Source organism: Anarrhichthys ocellatus, unplaced genomic scaffold (assembly GCF_004355925.1).
Source record: "Anarrhichthys ocellatus isolate YVR2014 unplaced genomic scaffold, GSC_Weel_1.0 scaffold65, whole genome shotgun sequence".
Taxonomy (NCBI): Eukaryota; Metazoa; Chordata; class Actinopteri; order Perciformes; family Anarhichadidae; genus Anarrhichthys; species Anarrhichthys ocellatus.
Genome location: NW_022280095.1, coordinates 82,639 through 106,917, shown reverse-complemented (window position 1 = coordinate 106,917; position 24,279 = coordinate 82,639). Strand labels below are relative to the sequence as shown.

General features: G+C 40.3%; 2 protein-coding genes across 2 annotated transcripts in view; both read left to right on the top strand.

The window, feature by feature from the left end:
• Positions 1–13,473, top strand: part of nectin1a (nectin cell adhesion molecule 1a) — a 15,258-nt gene extending 1,785 nt beyond the window's left edge. The window contains exons 2-10 of the mRNA XM_031872704.1: positions 7,439–7,551; positions 8,052–8,310; positions 8,925–9,042; positions 9,191–9,372; positions 9,933–10,050; positions 10,620–10,771; positions 10,876–11,008; positions 11,090–11,153; positions 12,360–13,473. Of these exons, the coding sequence (XP_031728564.1) occupies positions 7,439–7,551; positions 8,052–8,310; positions 8,925–9,042; positions 9,191–9,372; positions 9,933–10,050; positions 10,620–10,771; positions 10,876–11,008; positions 11,090–11,153; positions 12,360–12,671 (1,451 nt within the window). The 3' untranslated portion in view covers positions 12,672–13,473. The remainder of the gene's footprint in view (positions 1–7,438; positions 7,552–8,051; positions 8,311–8,924; positions 9,043–9,190; positions 9,373–9,932; positions 10,051–10,619; positions 10,772–10,875; positions 11,009–11,089; positions 11,154–12,359) is intronic.
• Positions 13,474–16,835: 3,362 nt separating this feature from the next.
• vsig10l2 (V-set and immunoglobulin domain containing 10 like 2) lies at positions 16,836–23,983 on the top strand. The gene is made up of 12 exons (XM_031872571.1): positions 16,836–16,905; positions 17,737–18,090; positions 18,196–18,471; positions 19,171–19,446; positions 20,326–20,613; positions 20,687–20,944; positions 21,040–21,330; positions 21,617–21,970; positions 22,732–22,854; positions 22,940–22,964; positions 23,081–23,169; positions 23,928–23,983. The coding sequence occupies exons 1-12, from the start codon at positions 16,836–16,838 to the stop codon at positions 23,981–23,983; spliced, it is 2,460 nt and encodes an 819-aa protein (XP_031728431.1).
• Positions 23,984–24,279: the final 296 nt, after the last annotated feature.

Genomic DNA, 24,279 nt, shown 5'->3' with positions numbered 1-24,279 from the left:
CCCCCCCCCCCCCCCCCCGCCTGTGCTAAAGTTGAGCAGTAATTTGCTGGTGAGCATACATGTGTGTATGTGTTATTTCTGAGTGTGAGGCCATGCCATGTGTGGGATTGTCATGTTGAAGGACAGAGCAGTGGATTAGAGATACACAGGGAGCAGGAAGGGTATAACAACATGATCGCTGCCAAGTCCCAGCCGGCTGACTGTTGCTGCAGTGTGTCCGTCTTCTCCTGGCTGGTGCAGACTCAGAGTCTGTCAGTGAGTGCCCCAGCAGGTAGATGCGAGTGCTGCCACAGGCAATCACTGACATGTTTCCACATATAAATTTGCAGTCTTCCACTGCAAAAAAGACAGTGAGACTGACAGACAGGCATCCTCATGAATTTTTGGATAATCCACTGTCTGCAGCTGGAACACACAGACACTACTCCACAAAAATAATCCAGCGCAAGCACATAGCCCTTCTGTCCTCTTCCTCTTCTGTTTGTCTCTTCTTTGTGCACCCCCCTCTCCAGATTTAGCCCATTTAAAGTCTCTCCGCCCCCTTTGTTGTCTCTCAATCAGTTGATCTTCATCCACAGACATTTTGTTTATTTTGTTTATTTCTCTCCATCTCCTCTCTCTCTCTCTTGGGTTTTTATTCTCCTCTCATGTCCCAAAACAGACGCAGCAGCAACAGTCATTATAATCCTGTGAGCTGCCCGCTGAACACCGGCCAAGTGCACACTCCACGTTCCTGCAGTGCCGCAGAGATTACACACCCACACAAACATGCACACGTACCCATGCATGCGCAGAGAGATCCCAATTAAAAACAATGAGAGATTATAATCGATTTAGTGGAAAATGAGAGAAGAACTTAAAAATGGAGAGGTGCACACATGATTTGTCGAAGTGGATATCCAACAGTCAGTTTCCATTGTTGGTGAAGTTTTTCACTGCAATTTTATGGTTTTGAGCGATGAATATGTGTCTTGTGAAATAAAAGCCGAATAACAGGAACTGGTAAACAATCGTATCACAAACCTCTGAGCCTCTGTCACTTTCAGGCAAGGTTTTAATCTGAGCATTGTGTGTGTCAGTTGGTCTTCACTGTGCTTCAGTTTCCCTTACATTGTACTAAGTCACAACGCCAATGACATAATAACAGTGTGTAATCCCCGATCAATCACAGATTTCAAATCCTAAAGATTAAACGGTTGATCTCTGCCCTCGTCTGTCTCCCGCTGTGGTTTTTCATTTTCTCGTCGGTTGCATGAGTTCAGCTTTTTTTGTATCTGTGGCCTTCTAATTGCTGAAGGTAAATGTAGTTTGTTCAGCCTTGAAACATTGCAGTTTAATGGAATGATCTTTACTTTTAGCACCACTGCAAATAATAACGTCAGCCTCATATTTTTAGTCTAAGACTTATATTTGTAGATTATTGAAATACTGATTTGGTGGCAATGTGCCAAAACAGTTGGCACTTTGATATTCTTAAACATTTGCACGTGTTTGGCTGAAGAATACGTTTAAAGAGCCTTAAATCAGTCTAAAGTCTGTGGCTGCTAATTAAGAGATCATTTTGACTAAAAGCCTGAAAACTAACAACTTTCCCATCAGCCTCAGCTGTAAATGGTGTGAGTGCTAATGAGCAAACTATAGTGAACGTAGTTAGCTTACTTAACATCAGCATGTTAGCATTGTCAGTAGAAGCATGTTGGCATTAGTTTTAGTTTCATTCACAGTTGTTAAGGTGCCATTTAGGTAGTTTCAGGGTGAAATCTTTTATATATATATGTATCAGTGGCCACAACGCTTTCCTGCTTAAATAGAAGTTAAATAAAACAATTATCATATCTTTTTTTATAGGTGCATCTGTAAACTCTTTACCAAAAAGCCTACAGCAAAACCATCCACTGTCTCTCTGTTGAACTCTCACACATACAAGAAAAGGTTAAAATGGCTCGTCATGTCATGAGAATGATGAAGAAAGATGGAGGATGTCCACTCAGGATATGAACAAAAAGCCCAGCACCACGTTGTGATGCTCTTGCTGTTTTTGCATGGTGTGAAACAATAATGCTATTGTTTTGCTATACGTTCCCATGGTCGTCTCTTGCCAGTGTGCTGCTGTTTATAGTTTATTGTCATGAGGGCTGAGGTCATTTCCCATCGTCTAAACAATAGAAGAATGTCAATGGACACAGCGGAAAAGAGGAAGGTGGGAGAGATGTGGGACCAACGAGATATGAAAGGATGTGTGTCTTTGTGTCACAGAGGTTCGCTCTATGTGTGTTCTGTTCTCACCTAAAGCCCTTTAATCAGCTCAGGACCATGAGCTCTGTAGGGGGGACTCTCAGGGATACATGTATATGTGTGTTTGTGTATTAAGGACTTGTGGTTTATCTGTGTTTACTGAGCATGCTTTTATGTTTCCTCGTATTATCTGTGGATAGAAGGTGGAGGATGGGCCGTTAATCCACCACAAACCTTCTCATACCAATCTCAAGACAATCTAATGATAATATGCAGGTTTTGTTCATGTTGGACTGAGACAGTCCAGTCTCTGTGCTAAACTAAGCTAACAGACGCTGGCTGTAACTTCAAATATACCGTTCATACGTCTTTTCAGAATTTTTACCAAAATGTGAAACCATTCCTTTCATAGATATCCGAATACATTTCATCGATCTATTGTTTTAGTAATGGCAGTTTGAAAGATTGCTTTTCAGCAAATTGAGAATGTTGCAGATTCCTACTTTAATAAAAGGCTCACAGACACATCCTCGAAACAGCAAATCTTCTCTCAGTTAAATTCTAAAATTGAACTTGATTCACATTAAGTATTTATGAAGTATTGTGGCAAAGTCAGAATCATACATTAACAACAGACTCCTATGAAACATTTAGTTATTATTAGAAAAAACATGTTTTAAATGACAATGTATGACGATGTAATACTGATGAAAAGGTTAAGAAAGGTCTTTCTCAAAGGCATGGAGGTTTAAAAACAAATAAACATATTTATCAGGACCGAAAATTATCTCCACAAAAACATTTTGTAATAGTGAGCTGTCCGTATGTATAGCAGTGAATGGACTATGATGCAGATGCACTTTAATATCCTAAATGCTGTAATCTACTCACACTGCTGGCCTTCTACCCTCCCAACGACCCACACAAACACACACAATGATTTATAAAAGTGAACCCCAGCTCTAATACAAAACTATTAAACGTATTAATAAAAAAATAAAAAAACGAGGCTCAGATTGTACTTCACATCATGTGATGTCATCTTTTAGATGAATGATGTCAGCAGCGCAGATGGGTCCTTAGAGGTCTATCTGTATACTTCTAAGCTTTAGCATGTTTGCATGCATACAACTTGCACAAATGTTGCGTTTATACCAAAGACGATTTTGCATATAAAATGCTTTTTGTACAGATTCACATTATAAGATGAGCCTAAACTAATCTATTAAAGTAGGGAATTAATACATTTTCTAATCATCTTAATCTAATTGAGGCTTTGTTTTCGTGTTTTCGTCTTTCAGGTGATGGCACTGACATGCTCTGCCTTTTCTCCGCAAATCTGTGCATGTTGTGTTTAAAAAATAAATTTAGAATGAATGTCATAATAAAGTCTTCTATCAGTTGAATTTGAATTTGTTTCTTGAATACTTTTAGAGCTCAGTGTAACCTTTGAAACCAGCAAAGTCATCAACTTGTTCTCTCAAATGTTGTAGGTGGCAGCAAAGCAATGTTTTTGCAGTTTTAACAGCACAGAGTGACATTCAAGCTGCACAGAATAAACTGAATTATCTATAGTGTTCTGTTTACTTTTGTCAGAACTAAAAGACAGCTTCAAGTAAAACACTTTTAATTTATTGTAATTTACAAGTACAGTCTTTTGAGAATATTGCTGATTTCCGATTGCTGATCTCTCCTAGTTTAAAGAGAGATTTGAGAATTTGCAAAGACCTCGATTCTTCACTGTATTTCAGAGCTTATTAGCTTTCTGTTCAGTCAGTGGTTGACCTTTATTCGGCTCATTATTGAAGGATTTTCTTATGTCATTCAGGAATATGAAGCCGTTTCTTACATTACATCCCATAATCCACAGATCAGAATCTAAATGAACTTGTTGCTCTCTCCAACATTTTTGCAGACTTCTTCTCTGTCTCTCTCTAGTGTATTTATTTAAAGACGGCAGTTCCAAAGGTTCTTAAGTAGAGAGGACCCTGGTATTGTAATAACCTGCATTTTAATACTAAAATCTAAAATATCAAACGTTACTTATTGGTAGGCAGTTGACAGGATCAATGTAATCTAGTCTTGGTCCTGTGAAAAGTCTTGCTGCGGAGACCTGGACCAGTTGGAGTCGACCAAGTAGGTGAATCAGGTGTTATGAGCCGTGATGTGGTAAAAGCATGGCTTTTTTTATTCTAAGCGTAAGAATGAAGGAGAAGCATTGTTGTGTTGCTTTACTGAACAGAATCTGGACCGAAGAGATTATTTCCCATGACACTCAGAATTCAGAGGGAGGCCTAGATTTTTGAGTAAATCTGCATATATTAACAATATCTGGGCCAATTATACATTTCTTATATTTATGCTGCAGAAAACTTTAAGTTTTTTTATTGCACTAACGCAGTTTTGTCTAGTTTCACATAGTCATTGGGATTTAATGAGAGCTATAACTGTGTCATCAGCCTAATGATGATAAAAGATATAAAGAAACATTGTGGTCGAGGGGTATCGGGTACACAGAGAACAGGATTGGACGGAGAATTGACCCCTCGTGACACATTAAGCTTTGTCAGTAGAGAGACTGTTGGTTGTACAGACAGTTCTCATGGATAGAAACGATTGTAATAGTGGAAACATATACTGTAGGTTAAGGTGTTGTTGTCAGGGCTTTTTTACAAGCTATCCAACTTAAACAGCAAAATCTATCATTTCATCGTCTGACTACTTCACATTGAACATTGCACTTCTATTGTTGGACTCACGATAGACAGTTTAAAAAACGAAAATGATCAAAATGAATACAGCAGAACCAGAGATATTGTTTTTTTTTATTTCACACATTCCTCTTCCTTTTCAAAACCTGGCGCCAACATTACATGCAATCCGGCCGCCAACAAATCTGTCACTTAAACGTTAACATTTGTCTGTTTGGGGCATTTTCTTAGGAGTGCCGTCACAACATTTTTCAACTCTACTGCGCCAGGAAAAGGCATGTAAGTTTGAGACTACTTCAAATATTCCCGGAAAACAAAACAAGAACAGCAATGGACAGATATGTATGTCCAGATTATGCTCAACTATAACAGAACATGATATTTCTAGATTCAAAATGTCAGAAGAAAAAGAGCACTGACCTGCTTGATTTCAGTGCAAATGAAGTTCAACAAACCTCATTACCACAAAAACACAAAAACAAATTCATATTCTATATAAATATGCAATTTATTTGCTACTGGTATACTTTCTGATGATAAAAGCCCACACAGCTCTGACAGAAATATTAGGATGCCAACAGTTTATGGTTAAAGCATTACTTCCTGGTGAACAGCTTTAGTTTTGATGCTTTCAGCCCTGGGTGTTTTTGATCTACTGCCTCTGTGAAAGAGACGAGAACTTTGATGGACCGATCAATATCCCTCCATTAATAACATGGAAATATTGGATTACATGATGAACCGTGAACTATAGTGCCTCGTTGCATCTGCTTCTTTAAAAACACAATATTTCAATCGTAAAAATGACCCCTGGGTATGAGTTACACTCACACTGTCTAATCCAGCTCTGTGTTCATGTAGTAACATTTCCAGTCCGGTTAAAAGTGACCAGCTGACTGAACTCTCGCCAGACTTTACAGTAACGTCAGAAATGGCTGTTTCAATAAAGACATTTAGTGTGTCATTGTTTGTAGTGGCCATCATTTTGTTGCTTTGTCACTCACATATTACGTATATTTGCGACCCATTGTCTGTCATTCCCTGTTGCGTGACTCCAATAAGATGCCTACTTTGGAGTGACGTTGTTTTATCAAAGGGGATGTAAAATATATCCTAAAAGTCACATGATCATCTTGTTTGTGAAGGTAATGTGTTATAGAGAGGTGAAGTCCCTTCCATTTCGATGTTCTTCATGGGACATTATTTCGGAAATAATATGTACAGTAGTCAACGACGATAAGCACATGTGTGTTTTACCCCGTTTGAATTGTGCCACGAAATAAATATGACGTTTGTCAATTTAAAAGATAATTTTTTGTTTGTCTAGGTAATTTAGCTACTGTATGTGACTTTCTTGACTTGCAAAGTGATCGTATAAATTGACAAACATCATGTATAATATGTGGAACAATTCAAACAGGTTTAAAAAGTAAGTTGTCTCTAAAATAAGGTCCCATGGTGGTTCACCAAAAGGGGCGGGACTTCACCTCTCTACATGTTGCAAAGCTTTTATTTTGGTATTATGAGTCTGTATTTACCAGGTTTCAAGTACGTTTTGATGAAAGTTGTTACTGTATTTAAAAAGTGATATTTTTTCCCTTAAATAAAAAAAACTACACCTAAATTATTTAAAACCAAACCCATTTCAAATACATATGATGAGAATAATTAATATCTTAGAGAACTTTAAGGCAAAGTTATACTTCCTATGAGAACTAAATTGGCAGCTGTTGTCATGTCTGGATGCATTTCCATCTCTTCAGCACTTATCTTTTATTATATATATTTCATATACTATTTGGCTGCAGCCACGCAAAGAGGAAGAGGGGATTTTAAAAGTGTTTTCTAATAAAAAAAAGTGAGCAATGATAAAGACATATTGACTGTAAAACGTTTGATATTTTAATCAAAGTGATTAAGATACAATGATGGATATTTAGAATGAAAGGTTTCTGTGTGCGTGTGGGTGTGGTTGTGTGTGGGTGTGTGTGGGGGTGTTTAATCATGTATGTATGAGAATGAGAGCAGCCATTGTTCTGAGTTGTTTAGTCCAATGTACCACCACTGCTCTTCATCCTGCACCATGAATAACAGTACATGTATTCTTTATGAAGCTATCGGATTAAACACGATGTTACTTACAGTTTACACAAGTAAACACATGTGACTCGTGCACGTTTAAGAAGTGGGTGTACATGCTGTGGATTTGTTGAAGGGGATCAGTAAGTCAGTGAACAGTAGCCAAACAAATCGTGCTTATTTATACCTCACTCTAATCCACAACCTTTGACCTCAATTCACCTCTCACACTGCTAAAATCTATCACTTTTGACAGCTCAGCTCACTCTATCAGCTCAACATGCTGTGCTGACTGTGACCAGCGCCTTAGACCATGCATGTCTGATGCTGCCAACATGTGTGTATTCTAACCCTAACCCAGCATAAGTGAAAGCATTTTTTTAACGTCTTTACCTCTTGTGTTTCTCCTTCAGGAATAAATGGCCAGACTGTTGAAATGGATGATGGGAAGTGGGGGTATGTTGGCTCAAAGGTGGATCTCCGCTGTCGGTTCATCAACAGCTTCCCGCCTGTCAAAGTCTCTCAGGTATTCAGCAACCCAAACCTGAACCCCCCTAACTGTGACTTAAATAATTTACAGCCTATTTCAGTGTACATAAACATGTTGTGCCTTAACCTTAAATAAAAATAAGACAGTCTCTCTAAACAGAGGCCACATTCAAAAGCATCAGAAAGTTTTTCTTCTAGAATCAATTTTAGGGATCATTCCAGCAGTTTTGCCTGTTTTAGCCAATTAACTATATTTATTACTACTTGGTTTGATTTCCCATGATTTCTAGCTGTCGAGGAAGTAATTATCATTTCAGTGAGGCATTAAAATAAGGAAGAGTCCCTTTTCTGAACTGCATTACTGCTTCACAATGACAAACGCAAGTTTGATATTCATCCCTTAATAAATGTTCATATGCAATATGCAATGTAGTTAATTGGCTAAGACCACGAACAGTTCCAGATGTCTGTGGTTCATATCAGACACACTTCCCTCATCATGCACTTCTTCCATTTCATCCATTCTTCTTTCTCAAGGTAACATGGCAGAAGCTGGTGAACGGCAGTAAGCAGAACGTGGCAATCGCCAATCCCTCCCTGGGTGTGTCCGTGGCCCCGCCATACAGGGACCGTGTCACCTTCAAGAATGCAGCAGTGAAGCGGCGAACTCCGACTCTGGAAGACACCACCATCACCTTCTCCTCACTCCGCCTCTCCGACGAGTGCACTTACATCTGTGAATACACCACGTTCCCCGCAGGGAACCGAGAAAACACTGTAAACCTCACTGTCTACGGTGAGACGGGTTTTTGGTTATGTGATTCTGAAGTGAAATACAGGTGGATTGTCCTTCTCACAAATGATGGAGGACGTTAAATGTGACATTACAGTTGACTTAACATTCAAGATATAAAGCTTTCATTTGTGAGTTTTAGAGGTGCTTTTTGGCAGTTTTTTGAATATATTTTTTTCAGAGTGCCAATTAAATTAACTGAGACCTTCTCATTTAACCCTCGGCAAATATAGCAAATAAGCTTATTTCCAAAAATGTCTAAGTATCTCATTTAAGGTTTTGAATGACACTTCATCACTTTAGTAATGTTTTAATTTAAGGAGCTACTTTAGCATTTATTTTTTTATCAAACTACTGCTGTTTCCCAGGTCAAGAATAAACTTTCACACTTTTAAAATTGCGTAAATTGTGATTGTGATGACTTTATACTTGACCTTATACTGTTGTTTAGAGGAGGGGTTGTTGACTGCTGTTCATTTTTACTGTAGAATCAAAGTGAAAGCTTTTAACTGTCAGCACCTCGTGCAGCTGTTGTGAGTTAAACATTATGCTACCATCATGCTTAGAAAACATTCTAATACTGCATAAATGTTTGTTTTTTATCTTCATTCCCCCAGTTCGGCCAACAACTCAGATGAGTCTGTCCACACCGACGCTGGTGGCTCGTTCATCCAATCTGAAAACACCGGTGGCCACCTGCGTCTCTGCCAACGGAAAACCAGCCGGTACCATCAGGTGCGTGTGTGCTTTAGTGGAAGAAGTATTTTCTCTCTTGAATTCACCCTCCCTTTATGGAGTTTTACTACAGCATGTGTACTAAGCTGCCTTAGCTGTTTAAACCCCACTACAAAGCAGCCTACATCGATGTATGTCTGTGTCCCAGATGGGAGACGAGGGTGCCAGGAGAAGTGACCACCCGAGAGTACAGGAACTCAGACGGGACGTTCACTGTTCAGAGTGACTATATTTCGGTGCCCAGCAGAGAAACACACAAGGAGACGCTCACCTGCGTCACCTCCTACAACGAGGAGGTCTTCACTGACAGTGTCACCCTCGACATTCAGTGTAAGTCTCTTTTTTTTTCACACAAAACAATTGGCTTTTTTCTTTAATTTGTTCTTGAAAAAAGTCCTAAGAAAAGTCAGATTCATGACATGTTCGCAAACATTGTTTGTACCTGTGTTCTTATGATGATGAATCCCATCGTCCTCGTAAATTGAAAGCACATGCCAGTTGAATTGCACTAATCAGTAAATGCCCCACGGCTGTGTGCGCACACAGAAACTCAAACGCCGAAACAAAAGTCTTAAAGAGGGTGGAACACCGGACTACAAATGTAAAAGAAAAACTACAATAGTTCAGAAGTGGAGGTACTTCTGAAGGAAGTAAATACCAGAACTACCGTGAACAATCCTATGCTTGATGGATTCTGCTTCACATTAAATAATCAAAATGCAAGAAACAATTATTTTGCACAAACATGTCAGCACTCAAATGTGCACTCAGTAGATTTTAAGAAGACATTCCAAAAAACGGTTGGTGAATGAGGCCTATAACTTTATATGTAAAATATTAACACTATTACAAGCTATTCATTTTCTGTTATTCGTATATGTTGGTACCAGATGAGCCAGATGTTTCAGTGGATGGGTTTGATGGAAACTGGTACCTGAACCGAGAGAACGTCCAGCTGAGCTGCCAAGCTGATGCCAACCCAGCCGTCTCTCTGTATCAGTGGAGACTGTGAGTACAACTTTGTGTTTCACTCAAATTTACGGACAAGAAAATATAACAAAATCAGGTTTTTCTAGATGAATTTTATTGGAGTTTGTCCTTTCCAGCAACTTTTGTTTGCTATTTCTTAAGCAAGAATCTACTTTGCGTTTCTTTGCCCATACAATGGCCCATACAAATAAACCAGCAAACAACACACCTGCTTGCCATTGTTTGTTTTAACTTTTTTTTAAATTGTATTTGTTTTTTGCCTCTATCACTGAATTGTTTGCAGTAAACTCCTAGACATCTGTGATATGGTTGGCTTCCTGCACATACAATGGGCTTATTGTTCTATGATTGACAGGTGTGAATAGGCTGTACACTGTAACAGTAACACATGGATAGGTTGCAATTTGTCGTTTGTTCACCCAAACTGTAAGACCATTTTGTTGTTGTCTTTTGTTAATTCTATTTTGTGGGAAATGGGATAAATACCACAAAGAGTTCAAAAAGTTATATACATGGACCAAATGTTTCACTACTTGTGTGAATTTCTTGATTCTGAACTTGAGCTTTGTTTTTTGTATGTTCTGCAGGATTAATGGCTCCATACCAAGCAATGCTGACATCCGAGACAACCTCCTGACCCTTAAAGGGCCGGTCACGTATGACATGCAGGGCACCTATGTGTGTGATGCAACCAACAGCATCGGGACACGGTCGGGCTCTCTGGAGGTCAACATTATAGGTATGTTTACCTGGGGTCATTTGATTTGACACTTACTGTACCCCCAAAGCTACTATAAACAAGGAATGTGTTTGTTTGAATTCCCGCGTGTGTTTTCTCTGTAGAAAAGCCTCTACCGCAGATCGCAACTGGTGATGTCATCAGCGTAATCGCCTTATTACTGGCTGCTGGAGTTCTCATGGGCATTACTATCACCGTCCTGGTGCTCAAAATAAGAAGTAGAAAAGGCAACTCCTCGTACGTAAACAGTCCGTTTTATCTCCATCGTCACAACAGGCTTTGCATCCTCATTGTCTAACTTTTATTCTCTTTGATCAGAACTGACTCTCCGTCCAGAAAACCGTCGCAGCCGATAAGGAAAAGACCAGCAGATGATATCCAGGTAATCTATTGGTTTTGTTTGTACTTAAATTATCACATTTTCAAAGAGTTACCAGTGTGATAAAGTAAAGAATTTATCTTCCTCACATTTTGTAAAATTGAGGTGGGTATTTTTCTTTGGCAGATCCACACTAAATTGCAATGTTGTGTAATAATAGAGAAAATAATGAATGCTACTACTGGCTGGCTGAGGCGGTCTAAGCCGTAGTGCAGTCATTGATAACTGATAATAATAAAACATAATGCTACTCTTCAACAGAAAAACAACGCATCTTTCTATCTAAATTGTATTTAATTTGTTCCTCACGGTCCTGTGTATTGATGAATATTTTATTTCACATTCACTGACGCAGATCGGTCACCTGTCAAACAATCACTGTGGACATAGTGAGTCCACTCACAAAAACATGATGTCATCCATAGAAACCAGACTGACCACCCCTCTCTCTATTCCTTAATTAAAAGCTAGTTTTAGCAGCTTTGTGAACAGCTCCTAAACTCTGAAGATCCTTTGTGAATACGGTTAGTATATATCTAGTGTTGTGTCCTACTATGTTCGGTAATATTAAAGTAGTTTGAGATTCAACCATAATTTGTTCTGAATTTAAACTCCTGTCTGGTGTCTAACAGTCATATCAAACGCTCTGCACACCAACACAGGTGCTCCTAATTACGCCGGCTGATTAGAGTTCTGCTCAAGTTGAATTCAGGGTAATAAGAATGATAGAGGTTTAATTTGTCCCACCCCAACAGAAGTGCAAGGGAGAAGTCAATAAAAAAAAAAGATTTACTACATAACGCATTTGCAGCGATATTCTATGCTGCTCTTATTGGAGATGAGCCCTGATTCATGTAGATACTCAGCGCTATCGTTACACTGTTCTTTATGTGGGTCTTATTGGAAGCTCTGTACTATATTACTTACTGTATGATAATTAACTTACGTAAGGGCTCGGTCATAACAGCATTAACAATTGCAAAATGTTTTGCAAAATCACTTCATTTTATTGATATCTGTGTGATCAGAGGATTTGTTTGTAGAGTGCTTTGCATGGATGTGAATTTGCAGTGTTGGCCAGTTCTAACCCATCAGAACAGTGCTGAACTTTAAAGTACATGTACGATATGCATGCATGTACAGTCTATCTGTTACAACCAGTTTCTAACTTGGGTAGATCTTGAATATGTGTCTCTTATTTCTCCGCAGCACTCAGGTCGGTTTTATGAAGAGCTTCCAAACACGGCAGACTATGTGAGCTACAGACTGGCCTGCAACAAGCAGGACTACCCAGATCCCTACTCCCCTCCCATCAAGCCTCAGCTCTCATTTCTGCCCCAACACCCCTACCACTCCTCACTACCAACCACTGCAACCAGCAGCGGCACCAACACGCCAAAAAACACCTTGTCTCCTCCTTTACACACCACTGCCATCTTTAAATACCCCTCGGTACCAGGTCTATCTTCTCCTCCCCCGGGAGTGGCGGCGTACACTTTTCCCAAAGAGCAGTACGTCTGAACCAACACTTTTGACATAAACTCAAACATCCCAAGCGATTTCAGATGAAACGACCAAATAAAAACTGTTTCCTAAGAGGAGGCTGGGAACATGAAGTTAACCCTGGACTATCAGGCGGCGTTTCTACGCTGTCCGCATCATTGCGGACGGCTCTGGAGGTCAAAGGACATATTCCGCTTTTGTTGTTGAACTTGGAATGAAGTCCAATTTTTTTTTAAACATTTTCTCATTTGGCTGGTCTTTTTGTGTGTTATCTGTTCTTTGAAAAGGGAACATTGTGAACCATGTTTCATATGTTTAGGATAGATGGAGGTCAAGTTTAATATTATTTGACTGTCATTGGAAAAAAGGATATTGCATGGATGTATTACAATTGATTGGAAAATATTCCAAACTAAATGGATAAGATTACCTCTTGATGTCTGATGTGGTTGAGCCTTTATTTAATCCTCTATTGTATCATTTTGTAAGAAAAAAACAAACAAAAAACAGTATAATTTCCTACTTTCTCTCGAATACCAATTCTTTATCCTGCATCGTACACACTGAAAAACCTTTTTCCTGAGGTACAGCAGAACTCACCTTTTGGTTTTACCTCCTGTTAATACTTTTGCTGTGCTTGTATTTTTGTATCGTTTATGTTTTTCTGGTAAAGGACACAAATCAAAAAACATTTTTATTTACTAAAGACATTTTGTTGGAATTGATGTTTTTATTTGTGGTATTTGTGGATTTTAGTATTCATTGACACTGGTTGTTGGATGAGTCTTGAATTTTTAGCATTTCAATAAACATGATCAAGTAAAGTGATTTAAAGCTACGAAACAATACAACCCTTCTTCTCTTTCTTTACTCTAAAAGAGTATTTCTTTTCTTAGGGTCCGCATTAAGATGTTCTCTATGAAACATTCATTCACAATTAAAACTGTCTACTGTACATTTCTTTCTCAGAAATGTTTTAGAGTAATTCTGTTGGTCATTTCATCAGAGGCATTTCTACTCTGGTGTGTTTGTACACGAGCAGCTGGATGGCCATTTTGCTCCAGACTGAAATATCTCAACAATATCTCTATTTGATGGGTTTCCATGGACTGTTTTAATTTATCTTGTGCCAATTAGCAAATGTTAGCATGCTTATGCACATTTAACCAAAGTGGTGAATATGTTTAACATTATAGGCCTACCTGCTAAATGTTAGCATCATAACTGCAAGCATGTCAGCATGCTAACGTTAGCAGTTAAGAGCTGCTAGTATGACTGGAGACTCTCAGCATTGTTGCAGTAATTATTCAGGATTATAGTTATGATTTTTTTTGCAAGCAAAAAACTGTAATTCTATTAAATATAATCTGCTACTCCCTGACCTACTCATTGGGTCACATCACACAGTTCAACTGCTGTTTCATGGATTTTAATAACTATCACTCTACGCTGCCTGAAGCGATGCAGCCTGGATCATCCTGTTTAGCCTACTTCTCATTTGACTTCTAATGGTTACAGCTTATATGAAGAGCAAACAAACTGATAAGACAGAAACTGTTGCAGTTTACTTTTTAATACACATTTGGTAATGGAAGTTACACAGATAAAAGGCATAATGGAAGGTTTTTTATGTTTGGCTACTGTTTCCCAAAGGATAAAAGTCAGTATGGAAGCTTCAGAGAACTTAAAAAAATCAATATTTTGAAATCAACAATGGATCACATGACCTTTGTGAGAGAGTTCACTCATAGTTGACCGAAAGAGAAACACCACCTGACTGCAGTTACCCTCAGATTTATGAAGCGTTTCAGATTCTTTCAGCTCATTGTTTAGCTTTTAAGGCCCATGCAGTTACTGTTTGGTTCAGTCTCACAGCAAAACTGCTCTAAAATCCAAATATACACTACCTGCTCAGCACCAAACAGACATAGTTAATGACTCGCTGTTAACATAGAGGGGCATTTAGCAGTAAGAGCCAGATATTTCATTCCCTCAGGAGTTGGTGGAGACTAAAACAAAGCAGAACGAATATTAGATTTGAAGTTGCAATATACAGACTTCATTCTCTGCTCAGATAGACATAACTCCTCTATATCTTAGCAAATAGTGGTTTGCTGCTATAATAATACTATTATCGTATAGAGTACCTTTAACTGCATCAGGTGGAAACAAACAGGACTCCAAATACATGCTAAAGTTGCTCTGTAACTGCTGGGTATAGCATACATAATGATTGCAAGTTTGCCATATCGACTTTATAAGGAGATAATATGTCAGTGTTGTTTACAGCTTATGTCTGTTGCCCCCAAGTTGTCAAACTAATCAGTTACTGCAGGTTTCAAATAAAGTCCTCAAGCATTGTCATTTTCACACCCTACCAGCTTAAAGGAAGACAAAGCATATTTTTTTGGTGTGTTACAAAACTGGGATCATTTATAGTTTCTGTCAGAGTCCCAGGCTGCCCTTTGTGTCTAATGCTGCATTTGTGTGCTGATGAAATCTCACACAATGAATCCCCAACTCCCAGAGCAAACAGTTTGGTACATATCCACTGTGTCCAGCTCCCATGGGGCGCTCACAGACTTTCCAGCCTTGATGTTTAGCTCTAGCTTCAGCTGCCAGCTCAGTATGCCCGAGCTTCCCTTTTCTCTTTAGCAGCATCTTTCCATGGCACAGTGAGCTTCATATTCAAACACTTGGGGAGTGTTGGATCATTACCAGAGGGATGAGGCCGCCTCATGGTGGGCAAGAAAGTTACTGGTTATGTCTTTCTTTCACAAACAGCCTGCCTTTTTTTGCAAGAAACCAACTGATTTACATTAGCGCCGCTCTTCAACAAACAGTATATAAATGCATATCTGTTAACTGTTGACATTGTACTTGATATATATAGTATTTTAGAATACAAAGAGAAGGAAAACAAACATGAATATGACGTTGCTATTATGGTTTTAATTTGAATTATATCCGGATAAAAGGGATTTACTTCTGCACTCCAGTATGATAAACATCTGAAGAGAAATACCTTTGACTGCATCTTTCTATTCCAACATCTGCTCCATTTCAGTCTCTGCCAAGTGAAGAAAATTGATCTCTGTCCTTCATTCATTCATGACACAGGTCTCACATTACATACTCATGGCTCCACTTAACAGTTCCACCTCCTCTTTTTTCCTCTTTTATAAACACGTCAAACACAGAATAAGAATAATTGTTCCTGATTGTGTGTATGTGCAGGATCATCATCTTATTAACAACGACTTTCCATCTTTAAATGTTGGTCTGCAGAGTGTTGTGGTCATAGCATGTTGCTGTGAGGAAAAACAGACCATTGCTGAGAGATGCCTAAATCTTTTCTCAATCTATTTTAATCCTAATCCCATCAATAGCGTTTACTCTGCTCTCTGGTCCTCACGTGACCTCTTAAATTAAAATCTGGAGCCTTTCATTTTACAACTTGCTCAAGATGACATGAGACAGAAGGAAATATAATCTTTTTTTTGTTTGTGCAACCTTTAAAATGTTGTCCTTACAGAAACAAAGGGCAAAAGAAAATGTTAGACGATATAAACCTCTTTTTAATCCCTTTTTTGTGTGCATTCACTGTAATGCTGGCTATAAACATGACTATTTATATCTGCATGAAGCATTCATCAGTATCCCCACTTTTGTAACACAACACCACAGTTTGAACAGTTGAAGATGAACAAATTTGCACACCATAATTATGAATAAATACGTATTTAGGTGCAGATAAACATGAAAGGCCTTTGTGGATGAATGGTCATGTGCAGGTGTGTGCATAAGTGCATGTGTGTGTGTGTGTAAGGCTAACCTGTCCACCCATGCGTCTATAATAGATGAGCTCAGTATCACCATGTTATTCTAACCCTGCAGGAGAAAGAAAGAAGGATAGAGGGATAGAGAGAAAGGAAAAAAACATGAATAATTGAGCCCAAATCAGTTTAGTGAGCCTCCGTCCCTTCCTACTCTCAGTCTAATGAAGTCAGTGCATGCAACTGGGTTCCCCAAGAAACTTCTGTATCGGAGAGAGGAGAAGATGCGACCCCGGGCCTCTGAGGGAAGCTAATAAAAGGCAGTTTTTGTGATCTCAAAAGCTTTGCCTTTCCTCATTTTTTTTTTTAGTAAAGAGGTTGTTGGACTCAGGATCATCATGATACCATGGTGGCCCAACTGCTAGGGCTGGCCTTTCTGTTTCTAGCTACCAGCCTGCTCACCTCTACGACACTGGGTAAGGATTGTCTTTAGATTCATACAGTTGCAGTTAAAAATTGGTTTTGCATATAATGTCACTTAAATGATGATTATATACAAATGAAGAGAGCTGCTGGGCAAAACATCTTTATCATTTATCGACTTTCTGTAGAATCTGTTTTAATTCTGTTGTTCAAATCTAAGATTTGAAGTACAGCATGACATACTTGATATTTGAAGTTGACATCAATATTTGAGACTGTAGTTTTATAACAATATATATCAACAATTTTCTTTTTTATAAATGCAAATAAAACGTAAACAAAATGGTTTGATAAGGATCACTTAGATTTGTGACCATGATATTTACGGTTTAAACCCATACATATAGTGACAATAATGTTTTGAAATTTAATATATATTTGGCATTTCTGTACTGCAAGTTCACTGATACCGATATATGTCTGCCATTAGCTAATATTAATGGATACATCAGCCTGGCAAATTCATCAGTCAGGCTATAATTCTAAGATAATTATAAATAAAACCAATTTTTATTTTTATTTTTACCCGTGTAAAGAGTTTTGTGTGGAACAAAGTTTGCTACACTGAAAGTTATTTTGGAGGTAACAGATAAAGACAATAGCTACAGAAGCAAAAGATGGTTTATAAATTAAATGGAAAAATGTAATTTGACTTATCTGGTTATCTGTTTTGTAATCCCTTATTAAACTATTACAGCGTGCCTGAAACTTACAGTGTAATCAATCCTGTAACTGAACACTAGCAGGGCACTCGACACCACCATCTCCTTTTCCTTCACACACACACTCCCTTGCTTCTCTGTGTATCCTCTCCCTTTTCCAAGGGGTGAAGGTCAATCCCAACTGGGAGGTTGTGTACCAGGACACCAGTGTGTATGGGGTGGTGGGCAAAGCGGTGATCCTGGAGTGTGGCACCACCTTGCCAGACATGTACATATGGAGCTTCACCAAACCCGGAACTGATGCTATAAAGGCTGTGGTGTATAATTTGGGGAAAGGACAGAGGATCCAGCAGCTGGCCGAGACGCTCGGACAGCTCACGGTCATCTCAAACAGTGCAGCTGTGAGCATCGAGAAACTGCCTGTGGCTGCACAGGGCCTGTTCACCTGTCAGGCTTTCTATGACATAGAACAGGAGCCCAAGGTCTTCTACTACTACGTGTACCTCACTGTCCGAGGTAAGACTTCTGAAACACTTACCTTTAGGCAGGGGCGTAACTAGGAGGAGGGGGGGTTCTTAGACAGTAAAGATTCCTACATCTGTGACTTTGTCTTGAATGCAGTTCCCGTCAGTAAGCCTTACCTCCTGATGAGTGATGTATCTCCAGTGGAGGGATCTACAATGTTGATGCGCTGCAATCTGGAAAATGGGACTGGACCGATCCAGTATGTGTGGCAGCATGAGACGCGCACCGGCAACATTTCAGCCTTTGCACAGGGCAACACCAGTGTTATCAACGTGACCAACATCAACCGCAACCAGACCGGCTGGTACCGCTGTGTGGCCAGCAACGCCGTCAACAGCGAGAGCTCCAACCGGTTATGGCTGGACACCATCTGTGAGTATTTTCGGGGTAGAATATGGGTTTTGTCAAATTTAAAATCCCTCAAATCCCGATTAAAACCATGACAGCTGTTTCTTTCTTTCTTTTCTTTGGCATTTGATGTGAGTAATCAATAAATTGCGAGGACACGCATCTTCAGTAGGCTATGTGTCACACACAGGAAATGTCACCATGTAACATGTGTTGAATGATAACTTTGACAAATCATTACTCACACTGTTTCATGTTTTAGTCATAGGTCAGCTTTTGTCTGCTTCAAACATCCATTTATTCTCATTTTCTTTCTCTTCGGTTCTCTTGGCATTTGAAAGACGTATTGTTTCTGCTTTGGCTTGTAATTCTAAAACTGCTTTTAACTGTCTATGTTAATACTTGAACTCCAGTGGTCTGAATTTGAGGCACAGAAAGAGGGCCATAGCTACTATTGAGGAGGATGTCATGACCTCAGTATTTTTTGTGTTAAAATTTTTTGGAGAGGGATTTAATTGATAATCGGGGTGTGCTAATGATATCGAGGACCTACTGACAAGAAGCTTGAGTGTTTTTGTAGGTTTGACTTCCTGAACTATCTGAGTTGTGACAGACTATATTGAAGATGTGCGAATACTTTCAATAGTTGCAGCGCAGAATCAAAGAAGATGTCTCCTGTCCGCCGTGTAGGTAACATGTCCGCCTCATGTCCTTTTTCCTCAGTTGGCCCAGACATCCCTCAGATAGATGTGACTCCGTACAGCATAACAGAGCGGGGATATTCAGCCCTGGAGAGAGAGACTGTTTCTTTACTGTGTCAAGCCCAGTCCAACCCGGCCAGTCAGTACGTCTGGTTCTACAACAACTCCCAGGTCTACACCGGGCCGCAGTTAACCATCACCAAGATCCTCCGCATGCACACTGGCGACTACGCCTGCTTGGCGCAGAACACCTACCTCAACACCCGCTCCAAAAAAACCATCAGCCTGACTGTCTACTGTGAGTGTGACCTCTGACCTCTGACCTCTGACCGTGCCATAAGTCCTCCCGCTCCTCTGTGAACCTCTCCACTCAGTCCTAGCTTGTGTTCTTCTGTCTTGGTGCTGCAAATGGTAACGAGTGTAAAAGAGACGACATGATCATTCAGATTTGACATTTATAGCACAAGACTAAGAAAACACGAATCCAGGGTCTGAACCGCCTTTGATCTTTATCTTCATTAACACTGAATCTCCTACTCAAACACAACTCCCTGATCATTTCTCTTTTAACTAAACCTCTCCTGTTTTCAGTGTTGTGCAAAAACTACCTTTCCTTCCTCTGTTTTAATCATCCATACTCCATTTATTGCATTATCTCTCATACTTCAACCTCCAGACCCAAATGCAAATGAACATGCATATACACATTCAGTTACACACCAACACACACACACACAGCAGAGTGTGGAAGTGCTGCAGATCTATTCTCCTGTTCGGGCCGTCTGGGAAGTTGATGGGACTCTCTGGCAGGTACCACGCTGTGTTGTCACAGCCATGACAAGTGTTGGCTAGAGGACCGATGCTTGTCATTCTGCTCTCCTGTTATCTTTTGCATTTCTGCTAGATAATCAGTTGATGTGTCTTACCTACGCATCGCCCAAGAGAGATAGAATGCATTTCCTTTTTATACACATCTTTCACATTAGAGAAAACAGGCTTTGCAGTGCTGACTTGACATTCATCTGTGTCACAAGAGAAGGTTGTATGTAAAAAGATATCTAATAAAAAGCATGTTTTCTACTGTAGCTCCATGGGCACTTTCTCTGGTCCCGATGGCCTTGCGTAAAACCCCTTTCTGCACATCACTGCCTCGTTATGCTGTATCTTATCCCCGTAGACCCGCCCGATGGCTCCCCATCCTGTTCTGTGGAGCCGGCTCTGAATCACACCTCTCTGAGATTGCTCTGCTCCTGGCCCGGTGGATTACCCTCCCCCTCCCTCCACTGGACCGGACCCTTGACCCAAGTGGGACAAGACGGGGCTGACACAGTGCAGCAAACAAATCCACTGACCAACACCGCCATCTTGCTGCCGCCTGATGACCTGACTGCCAACAGCAGCTCGTTTACATGCATGGGCTCCCACCTGGCGCTCAAACAATCGACAGAGTGCAGCACACGCACATGTAAGAAGTGGAACACAGGAAGTTTTCTATGCTCATTGTCCACATCTCACTTAAACCTCTTCCCCTCCACCAGATGTTCCCCCTGCAGAGCCGGTGTGTTTTGCCTATGTGACTAACAATAAACAGTATCTGATGCTGTCCTGCTCCTGGGATGGGGGGGCCCCGAAAGCCTTGGTGTGGTGGGAGGGCCCGGGTGGCCAGGGTAAAGGCGGGGAAGAAAACTCCAACATCCTAATCCTTCGCTACGGCACTGCCCGCAACGGGAAACCCTACACCTGCAATGCTAAGCATCCACTTCTGGTCCAAACCAAAACCTGCAGGCTCACACTGGGTCAGTGCACATTATCAGACACACATTAGAGGAAGATAGCAGATATCATTTTTTAAGATTTGTTAATTAATTCATGTATACATTGTCACCTGTAGAGGCTCCTGTATTGCTGACGCAGCGCAGAGTTGTGTCTGTATACGAGGGGAGCGATGTTCAGCTCACCTGCAACCTGAGAGCCAACTACCTTCCCGTCAGTGAAATAACCTGGTTTAACAATCAGGGTGTGGGCGTCCGAGACACCTCGAAGTACGCACTGCTGCAAACATCTGCATGGGCCAATCTGACTGTGAGAGACACGGATGAGACTCAAGACAGCGGCGAGTACAAGTGCTACACTTCCAACGCAGTGGGAGTAACTGAAATCAATGTCACTTTAGTGGTTAAGAGTAAGTTGTTTTTTTTCCTTATTTTTAAAGGAATAGTTTGACATTTTGTGAAAGATAGTTGCCTTCTTGCTGAGAGTTAGACGAGAAGATTGATACCACACTCATGTATGTTCAGGAAATATGAAGCTACAGCCAGCAGACAGTTAGCTTAGCTTAGCATAAACACAGTAAACAATAGAAAACAGCGAGCCCTGCGTACAAAACCAAACTCTAAACATCAAGTTGTTGTTATACAGGGGTATACGTAACAGACTAATTTATAGGTTGTGTTTTGTCTCTTTATCAGGGCACCCCATGCCACCCAATGCGACCCTGGTCAGCTTGATGTACAACAGTCGACAGCGTAACGAGGTGGAGCTGGAGTGGCAGGTAGAGAACGAAGAAGGAGGAGGTTGGACAGGTTTCATCCTGCAGCACGTTTGGGTGTCAGAGCGACCAGGAAGGAGAGGCAGCAACAATGATTCAAAGGAGGCCGCTGAGGAGAGGATCGGTCCACCAGTCTGGGACTCCAACATCATCCAGGACCCAGAAGCCAGGAGTCACACAGTAGGGAAACTGACACCGACCGTTACGTACCAGTTCCGCATCACACCTGTCAACCACCGCACCATCGGACATCCTTCTACAGCAAAGACTCCAGGTATAGCGAGTGAATGTAGTGAGGAAAGTGTGATCAGATATGGGACTTTTGGTAGAAAACTTAGGGCTGATTTACAAACAAATGATTAAAAAAAACGGGGCAAAGGCAGGAGAAGCAAATAATAATGTGACATTTTAAAAAGGTGACAGGTGAGTTAGGTGATTATTCAAACATAGTTGATGCTGATGTCTTGTTGTGACGGCTGTTACGATGACTGTCTAACATTTTTGTTTCTCTTTTGTTGTTGGTATCCACTTAGGTGAAACACTCAGACACAAACAACAACACATACATTTACACACACCTCACAGCTTCACACCTTTCACTGGCTTTCTGTTTACCTCCTTCCATGCCTTGCTCCTCACCTTTGCTTTAACTGACCCTGTGTGCTTCTTCTTGTAAGGTCTTTGTGTTAATTGTATCATGTAAAGCAGGATTTTACTGCTTTAACCGAGCCAGGTGATTGTTTAGGGTGTAGAAAGGCTTGTAGGTCAGGTGTCAGGGAGGGATAGGCCAGTGGTTTTCAACCCCTGTACTGTCAGTGCTTCAGTTAATCCACAACTACACTCAGTAATTATATTTTTCCAACCTAACACTTTCAGTTAATTTCACTGTACAAGAACTAAGCTGACATGGGTTGAGAACCGCTACAGGGAGCTGAAAGATGAAAAAACAATGTGAGACACGTATCAAGTGCCACAACTGTCTGTGTTTTCTCAGAGGTGTACTATTTTGCAATGTGTAACTGTGATGTGTTGCAGCGGAACCACGCTACAACGTGTACCCTGCTGTGATTGGAGCAGCTATAGGCGGGATGCTCATTGCAGCCTTCCTCACAGCGCTGCTGCTCGTGTACATAATCCGCAACCGCAACAACAATCCTCGTGAGTCCCATACACAGTCCTAATGACTTCAATATTAAAGCCATTGTCCCATTAAGTTGCATTAATGTTGTGTTTCTTCTCCCAGAACTACATGACATGCTGTTTGGTTTGTGAGTATCTGTTTACTGTCTATATATAATAAAAAAGTGCAGTTTGTTATCATGTCGGCAGACAGTTCTTTGTACAGACATGCCGTTAAAACTTTTTCTTCTTCTGGTGTGTCCAGGCAGCACAGCCAGTCGAGGGAAAACATCAACTTTCCAGAGGATGAAGTGGTGGGCGGGTTGGAGGGAGGAATAGAGGAGATCAGTGGAAGTAAGATGAACCCACGTCACACACATATTCATGCACACCTAAAGATGGGCTACCACGCTGCTTTTTGGTGTATTTAAACTTAGTCTTGTTTTGTAAAACTTAAAGTTTATCTGAAATTAAACGGCATTTTTATGTTTTTTGACTTCATGAAGACGCTTAATACCACAAACACACTGTCTGCCCATGACATGTTGGCTACAGATTCTAGTTTGTACTTCTTCCCTCGCCCCCCATGTAGCTCAGTCTGCCAGCTGCTGTCAATTGAACATTAATTTATCATATTTCCCCCAAAACCTTGTTTAGATTATTAACAAAACCTTTAAACTAAAACTGGCACATTCTTTGCCTGAAAAGGGGGCTAAATAAATATAATTTCCGTTGGACTTAGACCTCGAAAGTAAAGTGCTGTTACTTAATTTGAAAACTAAACAAAGACCCTGGACTTCAACACAGGTGTTTATAAATCTGGTTGATTGAGTTTGGCAGAGCTTTGCTGGGATTACGCTCATCAAAGGTCACCAGACTTAAAGATGTTTGAGCTTCACTGTGCAGAGCCATGTTCAGTGAAGCAGGGACTTGAAACCTGTCTGAGAACAGACCTTTCAGTAAAGTAGGAGGCAGCGTGTGTCCAGTCGTCAAACAAAAATGTACAACATTTTATGACGTAATTGAACATTTTTGAGGAAGAATTGTATCAGACTCAAATTACTATTCAAAGCAGAGTACTTTTTTTTTTAAATTGTAAAACATGCATGTAGGGCAGAAGCCCAAGTTGTTCCAGGGGCAGCAGGAAAGAGAGGACAACAAAGTGTGAACATGCTCACAGTCTTGAGAGGTCTAATCAGGCAAAATGAATAACAGCTGTGGGAGTGTACCTCTGTTGTGTGGATGTCCCTTCACATAGAATCTTACTGTGCATTCAATTACCCATACTACCATACTATTTAGTAGGCTGGAAAAATATTCAGTATGTGCAATACATAAATGTCAAATGTAGTGTGCCAGAAATGCCAGGATGTTCAACTGCATCCAGTTGCATTTTGTAGTTTGCAAGCAAACATGCTTTTCGGGTTATTCTGACCCACAATCCTATAGGCAGCATATGTATAT